The sequence below is a fragment of the Lipophrys pholis genome (assembly GCF_963383615.2).
Source record: "Lipophrys pholis genome assembly, chromosome: 15".
In the NCBI taxonomy this organism is placed as follows: domain Eukaryota; kingdom Metazoa; phylum Chordata; class Actinopteri; order Blenniiformes; family Blenniidae; genus Lipophrys; species Lipophrys pholis.
Window position 1 is genome coordinate 70,239 of NC_137642.1, and position 12,262 is coordinate 82,500.

General features: G+C 42.3%; 2 protein-coding genes and 1 long non-coding RNA gene across 4 annotated transcripts in view; 2 read left to right on the plus strand and 1 right to left on the minus strand.

Annotated features, from left to right (window-relative positions):
* Positions 1–12,262, minus strand: part of LOC308120878 (NLR family CARD domain-containing protein 3-like) — a 191,272-nt gene that overhangs the window by 32,877 nt on the left and 146,133 nt on the right. The gene's annotated exons all lie outside the window — the stretch shown is intronic.
* Positions 1–12,262, plus strand: part of LOC308120877 (NACHT, LRR and PYD domains-containing protein 12-like) — a 344,912-nt gene that overhangs the window by 1,618 nt on the left and 331,032 nt on the right. For both annotated transcript variants that reach the window (XM_080481770.1, XM_080481772.1), the window contains exon 3: positions 575–694. In XM_080481770.1, the coding sequence (XP_080337896.1) occupies positions 575–694 (120 nt within the window). The remainder of the gene's footprint in view (positions 1–574; positions 695–12,262) is intronic.
* The window catches only part of LOC308120887, a 6,536-nt gene continuing 3,737 nt past the window's right edge, over positions 9,464–12,262 (plus strand). The window contains exon 1 of the long non-coding RNA XR_013936051.1: positions 9,464–9,949. This is a non-coding gene — a long non-coding RNA (uncharacterized lncRNA). The remainder of the gene's footprint in view (positions 9,950–12,262) is intronic.

Sequence of the window (12,262 nt, forward strand, 5' to 3'; positions counted from 1 at the left end):
TGACTGGCTGAAGTTGTGAACTCATGACGTCAGCAGGCGCTCGCTGGGTTTCCTCTATTTTAATGCTCTTCCAGGCTTCACCGCAGAGCCGCTCACTTGATGTTGTTTTGTGGGCCTTTCTAATCCAAGTTTAATCTGTAAGAGGTGAAATTCAGGTTCTATTGGATTGAGATCTGGTGACTGACTGGGCCTTTCTAATCCAAGTTTAATCTGTAAGAGGTGAAATTCAGAATACAGATTATTGTGGGAAAAGTCAGAGTCCAGATCAGATGCTACTACTTTTCCAGGAACTTTGAAACAAAAGGCAGATTGGAAATGACATGAAGGTTATTGAAGTTCTTTCATCAAACATATTTTTACTGATCAATTCCTGAAAACTTTTCCAGAAGAAAATAACATTAAAGTTCTTTTGTTGAAAACAGGAAATGAAATGATAAGAACCAAGTGTGATCTGTTGATCTAATACAGCATTTTGACTGTGTGTGTGTGTGTGTGTGTGTGTGTGTGTGTGTGTGTGTGTGTGTGTGTGTGTGTGTGTGTGTGTGTGTGTGTGTGTGTGTGTGTGTGTGTGTAGAGGTGAGAAGCTCAGACACACAGCAGGGTCTTCAGTATCCAGCAGCTTGTCTATGAAGAGTGACCGGTCCAAAGGTAATCCACCAGTCTTCAGTGCTGAACCTGGACCTTCAGACACAAAGTAAGAAACTCTTTCTTTTCTTTTATTTCCTCAAAACCAGAGTGAGAGAAGTTGTGCTCACTCTAAGATTCACTTCCAGTATTTTAGTACAAGAGTCCAAACTGCAAACTGACCAGCAAAGTCTGATCCTACACTCTTTCAAAAGTCCTATTTTGATGATGAATCTGCTGGTTTCAGAGCCCTGAGGAACACCAGAGGAGAGGGGGATGGGGGGGATGTAAAAGATTTGAACTCAATGAACTCAATGCAACTAAAGACAAATCTGTATGTTGCTTGTTTCCCTCTGTCCCTGTCCTGTCACTTCATCACTTTCTATATTTGAATCTTCAACCAGAAGAACAGAAAGTCTCCTCTGAGTCTGGTTCTACACTTTTCTTCCTGTTAAAATGTTTTTTCTTTCTACTGTTGCTTTTACTTGCTGTGGTGGAACAGTTGAGTTTTTTCTCTATAGAAGTACCTTGAGATTATTGTGGTTCTCTATGAATTCTATTGAATCATATTTAATCAAATGGAATTGAATTGAACCAATCCAGTGATGTGATGAACAGTCTGATGGACGTCAGTCTGTAGAGGAGGGTTACATGGAGTTGGAGACACAGGCTGTACTCAGATTCAAGGAGGAGGAGGAGGAGGAGGAGGAGGAGGGGGATCAGGATGAAGAGGAGGAAGAGGAGGAAGAGGAGGAGGAGGGTAAAAGTCCAGAGTCAGCTGCAGTCAGGTGGTTGATGGTGATTCTGATGAGAGTTTCTGTTTCTGAGCTTCATTGAGGGAAACCAGACTGGAACTGTTCATACTGATTATTGTGGGAAAAGTCAGAGTCCAGATCAGATGCTCCTACTTTTCCAGGAACATTGAAACAAATGGCAGATTGGAAATGACATGAAGGTTATTGAAGTTCTTTCATCAAACATATTTTTACTGATCAAGTCCTGAAAACTTTTCCAGAAGAAAATAACATTAAAGTTCTTTTGTTGAAAACAGGAAATGAAATGATAAGAACCAAGTGTGATCTGTTGATATAATACAACATTCTGACTGTGTGTGTGTGTGTGTGTGTGTGTGTGTGTGTGTGTGTGTGTGTGTGTGTGTGTGTGTGTGTGTGTGTGTGTGTGTGTGTGTGTGTGTGTGTGTAGAGATGAGAAGTTCAGACACACAGCAGGGTCTTCAGTATCCAGCAGCTTGTCTATGAAGAGTGACCGGTCCAAAGACAAACAACCAGACTTCAGTGCTGAACCTGGACCTTCAGACACAAAGTAAGAAACTCTTTCTTTTCTTTTATTTCCTCAAAACCAGAGTGGGAGAAGTTGTGCTCACTCTAAGATTCACTTCCAGTATTTTAGGGAACTGAGTTTTAGTCCAGATGGACTTTCTGGAGGGGAACCAGAGGAGCTGTTGATGATGGTGGATAAACTAGGAACTTTAATGGACCTGAATCATATGAGGAGAACTTCTTTTAACTTTTAACTTTAAAGTTATTCGACCAGAATCCATTTGGGAAACATGAAACATGTAGGATCCAGTTTCAGTTGTTGATGTTGATCTCTGATACATTAATACCTTTCTGAATGGAATTGGTCATGACACTCACACAAACACATAATTCCAGCATTTAAATTTAAAGGAACATACCAGTGTGTTGACCTCTTGCTGATTAATGATCAGTTTCACAACATTTAAGAATATTCTGGAGGTTCTAATCCTCTTTCTCTGAGAAAGTCCAGTCTTTTATTTTGGGCTGAATCGGTCCAATCTTGATCATTTTGCTTCAGCTTCTGCGACGCCATCTTTGATATCCCAGAAACCCTTGTGGCAGATTTCCCAAGATGATGTCAGTTAGGAAACATCAACACAGTTTGATGTTTTGTTTGTAAACATCATCTTTGGTGGATCGATTTGGGAAACTGCAGGTTGGAAATGAGTCCAAATGAGTGTTGATGGTCTTGTTTTGGTGTTTTGGTTTATTCTCTCTGCAGAAGGGAGATGTTTTATGGGAAGTACATTTTGAATATTGTTTTTCTGGTAGAGTGACTTTAAATGTGGAACTACAGTTTATAACTATTAAATATCCTCACAGTATTTTCACAAAGTCTGACTGAGAGAATCAAAGTCTCAGTTCTTCCATGTATCTTCCATTGTTCCAGTCAGTCTGTTCCTGATGTTGTGTTTGTTTTTAGCTCTGCCTCTGGGTTTCCATCCAGCTGGGTGTCCATGAAGAGTGACCGCTCTAAGGAGGAACCCTTAACCTTTAAATGTGGAGCAGGAAGTGGTGATGAGGGGTGAGAATCAGTGTTTGTCTCAGGATTCCTCATCACACCACACAGCAGCTTTAACAAAGTCAACATGTTTCTGCAGCGTGAGCCAGCAGAGCTCCCAGCTTCTCCCTGGTGGCTCCGCCCCTCAGCATCAAAGACATCTGGACTCCACATTTATGGTGAGAACACGTCTCCATTCAACACTTTACTGTCACATCATGAGACAGAAGAAGCTGCTGTGACTTCCAGCTGAAACATGAAACAGACACTCAGCTTATTAGATCCATTCAGGTCCAAAGTGAAACAGTCCAACCTTCATCCAGCTTCCAGGCTTCACTGATGCTTGAAGCTGCTTCTGCTGGAGATCCCACATGAAGTGTGATTTGGCTTCACATGTTGTCCATCCTGCTCTCTGCACTGGATTTACACTCACATCTCAATCTGGCTTCAGTTTCAGCTCAAAGTCAACTCCAGATGTTTCTCTGTTCCAGCTGCTGGAGGACAACATGGTGACTTTCATGAAGAAGGAGCTGAAGCAGATGAAGAAGCTCCTGAGTCCAGATTACCCAGCATGCTCAGAGAGTGAGAGGGAGGATGAGGATGAAGAGCAGAGGAGCAGCAGAGAGTCATTTCTGAGGATCACCCTGGACTTCCTGAGGAGGATGAAGCAGGAGGAGCTGGCTGAGCGTCTGAGGAGCAGTAAGAGGATTTGATCTCATTTCACAGGATGGAGATGAAGCTGAAATGTTCTCAGCTGGAGCAGAAAGCAGTCAGAAACAGAGTCCATCCAGAGAACACAGGTCATTTCCAGGTCAGACACAGAAAGTGTGAAACAGGCAGAAAGTCCAAAACAAGCAGCAGAGAAGAGGAGACACAAAGAGAGTTCCTGAACTCTGCTGCTCATGTGATGCAAACATCTGCATCAGATCAGAGGCTGTTTGGTCTCCACTGAGGAGCTGGATGGAGCTGATGGAGGAGAAACATCTCCACTAACACACTGTCATCTTCACATTCAATGTCAAACACACTCAACTCATTCCTGCTTTCTTCTTTTCAGGAACTTCTCCTGGAGTCTGCCAACAAAAGGTGAAATGTGCCCTGAAGAAGAGGTTCCAGGTTGTGTTTGAGGGGCTCTCTAAAGCAGGAGAGTCCACCCTCCTGAAGCAGATCCACACAGAGCTCCACATCACAGAGGGAGGGACTGCAGAGGTCAATGAGGAACATGAGGTCAGACAGATTGAAACAGCATCCAGGAGAGCAGCCAGAGCAGAAAGCAGCATCAGACCAGGAGACCTCTTTAAAGCCTCACCTGGAAGATCTCCACCAATCAGAACAGTGCTGACAAAGGGAGTGGCTGGCATTGGGAAAACAGTCCTGACACAGAAGTTCACTCTGGACTGGGCTGAAGACCAAAGCAACCAGGACGTCCACTTCACATTTCCATTCACCTTCAGAGAGCTGAATGTGCTGAAGGAGAAGAAGTTCAGCTTGGTGGGACTTGTTCATCACTTCTTCACTCCAACCAAAGAAGCAGGACTCTGCAGCTTTGAAGACCTCCAGGTGCTCTTCATCTTTGACGGTCTGGATGAGTGTCGACTCCCTCTGGACTTCCAGCACCCTGAGATCCTGACTGATGTTACAGAGTCCACCTCAGTGGATGTGCTGCTGACAAACCTCATCAGGGGGAACCTGCTTCCCTCTGCTCGCCTCTGGATCACCACACGACCTGCAGCAGCCAATCACATCCCTCCTGACTGTGTGGGCATGGTGACGGAGGTCCGAGGGTTCACTGACCCACAGAAGGAGGAGTACTTCAGGAGGAGGTTCAGAGAGGAGCAGCAAGCCAGCAGGATCATCTCCCACATCAAGACCTCACGAAGCCTCCACATCATGTGCCACATCCCAGTCTTCTGCTGGATCACTGCTACAGTTCTGGAGGAGGTGTTGAAGAGCAGAGAGGGAGGAGAGCTGCCCAAGACCACGACTCAGATGTACATCCAACACCTGGTGGTCCAGGCCAAAGTCAAGAAGGTCAAGTATGATGGAGGAGCTGCCACAGATCCACACTGGAGTCCAGAGAGCAGGGAGATGGTGGAGTCTCTGGGAAAACTGGCTTTTGATGAGCTGCAGAAAGGAAATCTGATCTTCTATGACTCCGACCTGACAGAGTGTGGCCTGGATCTCAGAGCAGCCTCACTGTACTCTGGAATGTTCACACAGGTCTTTAAAGAGGAGCAAGGCCTGTACCAGGACAAGGTCTTCTGCTTCATCCATCTGAGTCTTCAGGAGTTTCTGGCTGCTCTTCATGTCCATCAGACCTTCATCAGCTCTGGAATCAACCTCCTGGACGAACAACAACAAACCTCCTGGAGGTCAACAGTCCTGATGAAGAACAATCTCCACCATCTCCATCAGAGAGCAGTGGACGAGGCCTTGAAGAGTCCAAATGGACACCTGGACTTGTTCCTCCGCTTCCTCCTGGGTCTTTCACTGCAGACCAATCAGAGTCTCCTCCGAGGTCTGCTGACACAGACAGGAAGTAGCTCACAGACCAATCAGAAAACAGTCCAGTACATCAAGGAGAAGCTGAGTGAGAATCTGTCTGCAGAGAGAAGCATCAATCTGTTCCACTGTCTGAATGAACTGAACGATGGTTCTCTGGTGGAGGAGATCCAACAGTCCCTGAGATCAGGACGTCTCTCCACTGATAGACTGTCTCCTGCTCAGTGGTCAGCTCTGGTCTTCATCTTACTGTCATCAGAAGAAGATCTGAAGGAGTTTGACCTGAAGAAATACTCTGCTTCAGAGGAGGCTCTTCTGAAGCTGCTGCCAGTGGTCAAAGCCTCCAACAAAGCTGTGTACGTGGTTCATGAACAAATATGTAGAACTGAGTCCATGACAAACATTGAACTGGTTTTCATTGTTGGTTCTTCTTCAGGTTGAGGAGATGTGGTCTGTCATGGTGAAGCTGTGGAGCTCTGTCCTCAGTCCTCAGCTCTCAGTCCTCGAGTCTGACACATCTGGACCTGAGTAACAACGACCTGCAGGATTCAGGAGTGAAGCGGCTGTCGGCTGGACTGGAGAGTCCTCACTGTAAACTGGAAGCTCTCAGGTTCTGACTTTATTGATCATTAATATCCACCACTCTCTGTTCTCCTGCTCACATCTCTAGAACATCAGTAAAACATCTCAGTAGAACACTGCAGCCTCTTGATATTTTCTCCTCTATTAATCAGGAAGTAAAACTACAAAGTAAAGTTTCCAGTGTAAGTTCAGGTGGAGAGCAGCAGCTTTACTTCCTCCACTCACTGTGTTTGTGATGCTCCATGTCACAGAGTTCTGCCTCAGACTCTGACACCGACACGACTACGAGCAAGAACACCACACATGAGACAAGCCCAGCAGCAGCAGCAGGACACTCACTTCAGGTGTGCTCCTGTGGCTGGATGAAAATATCATCACTTAGGAGGCTGAGGATCCACCAAGGAAAGAGAGGAGGATGAGAGAGCAGAGGCAAGAGCCTCACAGTGAGCAGTACTTCTTATGAAGCAACCAGTCAAATCAGTGGAGTGAAGCACAGCGACGGGACAAAATAGAATAGAATAGTTTATTCTAGTGATGGCCAGATGAAGCTTCATGAACCACTGTCTTTACTTTCTGACCCTCACACAGAATCTGTGTAGTTTTCTTCTTCTCATTTTAAATGAATATAATCTTAGGAATCCTACTGTCACTACTTGTTGTCTTATTAATGTGTAGAAAGGTGAATAAAATGTCGACCTCTTCTATGTCAGGAACTCTGAAATTCTTCATCCTTTATGATTAATTGTGTTAATTGTTATTAATTTAACTAAGAATTCAAATTCTAAATGAATAGTTTTGTTCAGTCTATCTTGATGAGACTGATATAAATTGGCATCATTTCCTGTTAAACAGGTGGTGCCCCGAGGTTTTCTGATGCACATCAGATTCCATTTTTGTTCATGAGTCATGACTCTTTGATCAATACTAATCAGTGTTGCCACAGTTAGTTTGAAAAAGTAATCCAAGTACTGATTACTAGTTACTCCTTTTTGCCACAAACTCAGTTCTGATCACTGCCTGGCCTCCTGCTGATACATATTTAACCTTTGACCTTCATTCTTTGTTGTATTTATATCTGACTCACGCTTTTATTATCAGATTTTTACTATTGCTGATTTTGATTTACCCAGAGATGTAGTTGTAGTCTGTTGTTGCACTATTGATTTATTATACATTTGCACTATCTGCTCTATCTGCTCTATCCGACCTGAACTAGTTAGAGTGAGTTGCTCTGTGATTGGCTGAGAGTGGAGAAGGGGGCGGGTCAGGTCGGACTGCATGCTCTGTGTGTGTCTGTTAGTTTGGAGGAGAGAACGAGCAGCCGCTTCTGTTTAATAATAAAGTGTCTTTGTAGAGAAGAATCTCATCTTGCTGGACGCAGTAGTAATGCTACAATAGTAATGCTACAGTAGTAACGCTACAATAGTAATGCTACAGTAGTAACGCTACAATAGTAATGCTACAATAGTAATGTTACAATAGTAATGTTACAATAGTAATGTTACAATAGTAATGTTACAATAGTAATGTTACAATAGTAACGTTACAATAGTAACGCAACAATAGTAACGCTACAATAGTAATGCTTCAATAGTAATGTTACAATAGTAATGCTAAAATAGTAACGCTAAAATAGTAATGTTAAAATAGTAACGTTACAATAGTAACGCAACATTAGTAACGCTACAATAGTAACGTTACAATAGTAACGCTACAATAGTAACGCTACAATAGTAACGCTACAATGGTAACGCTACAATAGTAATGTTACAATAGTAACGTTACAATAGTAACGCTACAATAGTAATGCTACAATAGTAATGCTTCAATAGTAACGCTACAATAGTAACGCTACAATAGTAACGCTACAATAGTAACACTACAATAGTAATGTAACAATAGTAACGTTACAATAGTAACGCTACAATAGTAACGCTACAATGGTAACACTACAATAGTAACGCAACAATAGTAATGCTACAACAGTAACGTTACAATACTAACGCTACAATAGTAACGCTACAATGGTAACACTACAATAGTAATGTAACAATAGTAACGTTACAATAGTAACGCAACAATAGTAATGCTACAACAGTAACGTTACAATAGTAACGCTACAATAGTAATGCTACAATAGTAACGCTACAATAGTAACGCTACAATAGTAACGCTACAATAGTAATGCTTCAATAGTAACGCTACAATAGTAACGCTACAATAGTAACATTACAATAGTAACGCCACCATAGTAATGCTACAGTAGTAATGCTACAATAGTCATGCTACAATAGTAATGCTACAATAGTAATGTCACAATAGTAACGTTACAATAGTAACGCTACAATAGTAACGCTACAATGGTAACACTACAATAGTAATGTTACAATAGTAACGTTACAATAGTAACGCAACAATAGTAATGCTACAACAGTAACGTTACAATAGTAACGCTACAATAGTAACGCTACAATAGTAACGCTACAATAGTAACGCTACAACAGTAACGCTACAATAGTAACGTTACAATAGTCATGCTACAATAGTAACGCTACAATAGTAACATTACAATAGTAACGCCACCATAGTAATGCTACAATAGTAATGCTACAATAGTAATGCTACAATAGTAACATTACAATAGTAACGCCACCATAGTAATGCTACAATAGTATTGCTACAATAGTAACGTTACAATAGTAACGCTACAATAGTAATGCTACAATAGTAATGCTACAATAGAAACGCTACAATAGTAACTCTACAATAGTAACGCTACAATAGTAACGCTACAATAGTAACGCTACAGTAGTAATGCTACAATAGTAACGCTACAATAGTAACGCTAACTTTAATCTGATTACTGGTTTGGAAATAGTAACGCATTTATTCCAAGTGACTGGGAATCAGAAGAATAAGAAATGCAGAATTAGTAATAAATGTTAAACAAAGAAAACAATAACAAAGATCATCTATTGATCAAAGAAGGATTAAAAGATTATATCAAAAGGAAAAATACATGATACAGAGAATCTATAAAACAAACAATAAAAAAAGAAGCGGCAAATAAATATGTGAAATATAAAAATACTTTAACTACTACCGTGAGAATGTTCATATATCTACAAAAATAAAAGTGGTGAAATCTAAGAAAAGAAGAATCCTATTAAAGACACATGGAATCTATTAAAGAGTGTAAAGAGAAAGACCCAGAGACATTTCATTAGTAAGGAAGAAATCATAGAAATTATTATCAAATGTAAAACCAAATCTTCAGATTGAGACTAAATGGAGATGAAACCAAACTACTGACACACATCTGGAACCTTTGTCTTTCCAAACTGGACAATTTCCTGACAAAAAGACTCAAATCAAAGTGAAGTACAAAACTAGAACCAAAGAAGATTAAACAAACTCCAGGACAATGTCTCTGCTCCCACAGTTCTCACAAACTAAACCATGAATGAATGAATGAATTGTGTCTCTCAGAAGAATGATTGTCTCCACTGTCCCCGTCTCTCCAACCAAACACTCTGTAATGAATAGAAAGAAGTAGCAGGACGTCCAGCTCCACTCCACAGCTTCACTTCAACATCTGGAACTGAAGACATGAACAAAACATGTGGACCTCCATGTCCTCTCCTTCACGTCCACATGAAGCCAAAGTCAAACCCAGAGAAGACGATCTGAAGCTCTGAGGTCCAACAAAGTCCTCATAACAACGTCCTGTCCTCTCTGTGTCTCATTACAGCCTTTCTTCATGTCAACTCTCCGACTGTGAAGTGATCTCCTCGGCTCTGAAGTCTGACTCCTCCCATCTCAAACATCTGGACCTGAGTGAGAACCAGCTGAAGGATTCATCAGTGAAGGTTCTGTGTGCTGGACTGGAGAGTCCAAACTGTAACCTGGAGACTCTGAGGTCAGTTCACTGTCTGAAGTTAGAATGTGTTGAAGTCAAACCTCTGAGAGGAGTTTAGGAGGATCCAGATGATGGAGGACAGAGATGGACTGAGCTCTGCAGCATGTTAGTGATCAGCATGTTGATGAGACTCTTCTCCTCCTGGTGGCTTCAGCTGTTTGGACTTTACATTTCTAAACTCTTCCAGTCTGAACCTTCTTCAGTCTCAATGACTTCAACATCAGACTTTGTCCTCTAATCTCACTTCTTTCTCTCTTTATTCAGGTTGAGGGGCTGCAGGTTGTCAAAGATCAGCTGTTCTTCTGTGGCCTCAGCTCTGAAGTCCAACCCCTCCCTCCTGAAACATCTGAAACATCTGGACCTGAGTGGGAACCCGCTGCAGGATTCAGGAGCTGAGCAGCTGTGTGGTTTTCTGGAGAGTCCACTCTGTAGTCTGGAGACTCTGAGGTCAGACTCCATGTTTGAGTTTGTGTGCAGTGAAAGTTGTGTTGACACTAAAGGTCAGACATCAGGCTGATATGAGATGATCCACACTGAGGATCTCCATGAGAAACTGAGACTTCTTCTCTGGGCTTTAGTCCTGTGACTGTGGCAGAGCCGTGTGGAGCTCCACATTTCAAAGCTTGGTAGAAGAAGCAAGGTGCTGCAGTGGAGAATTCTCCGTCAACCTCTGACACGCTCCATGTTGAGCTTCAGCTTTCAAAGCAGGCTGATCTCTCCTGGATGAAGAGTCACTGATCTCCCAGCTGGAGCTCCAAACTCTCCCTCACTCTGCCATTGTTGCCCCCCTGACCCAGTGTGTGTCATGTAGGGGTGTGATTCCATCCTGTAATAGGAAACAAAGAGGCAGACCACTTGAGCTGGTGTTTGGCTCGGCTGCAGGATTTAATATGCTGCTGCCTCTGTGCAGCTTTTAGGCTCCTTCAATCGCCATGCGCCCTCTGCTGGCCTTTTAGAGTAACACACTACTGTTTTCGCCTGAAAAGTACTACTCTGTTTGAGCCTTTTAAACTCTATTTGAGACACAGTAAAATGAAATATATCTATAGGGGGGTCTAGCTTTAATCACTTTGAACTTATTTAATTTATTGTTTTAACCCTGAGCTGTAATTTAGTCCTATTGACTTTTTAACATCTTTTAAATACGCTTTAAATTGCTGCACCTTTTTTTTAATCCTTAACACCGGGGCTCCTCAATTAGTTTTCCTTGAGGGCCAAAATCAGAGCAACATGCCAAACCAAGGGCTGGAACATCCGAGGGTATTCTGCACTCTGGCAGTAAAAGCTTTTTTTAATTGCAGATGTTTGAGCTGATGTGACCATTATGAGGGACCGAGCAGAAAGACCAGGACCTCCAAAGGAGGCCAGGACCTGGAGGCCAGGACCCTGTTGTATTTGTAATGTTTCTTCTTATTAGTTTTTTGTAAAAAAAAACCCTGTATAAAACCCCCCTAAACATGCTCAAAAACTCACCAAAATTTGACACGATCATTAACCCCCAGAGAGCCAAAATGTGCTCTCTAGCGCCACCTAGAAAAACCAAAACGGGCACCACGGACCGTAGTAATGTTGTAGAGAGATCAAACAAAAACTCAATTGTTCGTCTCATCGAGACCTCAAATCACATGCTGGAACCCAAGACCTAAATCCAACAGGAAGTCTGCAGTTTGCCTTTCAAAGTAAGATTTTCTGCCAAAAACGGCCCTTAACCTCTGAAGGAGAATACATTTGACCCTCTAAACATGCTGAAGGACTCACCACATTTGGCACGCTAATTAACACTGGATAACATAAGAAAATGTAAAAATTAACCCCCAGAGAGCTAAAATTTTCTCTCTAGCGCCACCTACAAACACTACAATGACCACCAAAAACACTTAAATGGCAACCACGGCACGTAGGAAGGTTGTAGAGAGATCAAACCAAAACTCAATTGTTCGTCTCATCGAGCCCGACAAATCACATACTGGAACCCTAGACCTAAATCTGACAGGAAGTCGGCAATTTGCCTTTCAAAATAAGATATTCAAACGCTAGCTCCTCTGAGCACGAATATCTATCGACTTCAGAAATCTACTAAATGACAGAGGAGCCTCTCCTCCTCAATAATCCCCAATATCATTTTCAGTGGTAGAGCGGTTCTGTTTTTATTAGTCGTTAAAGTTTTGAACACAGAATCCGCCTCCTCGTCCAGTTTAAAGGTTTTGTGCTTTGAATGACGCGACATTTTGTCTTTATTTGAAACGGTTCTCCTTTAACAATCATTTCTTCTTGATGTCAACATCGGCAGTGCTGATTCTCTCTCTCTCTCAC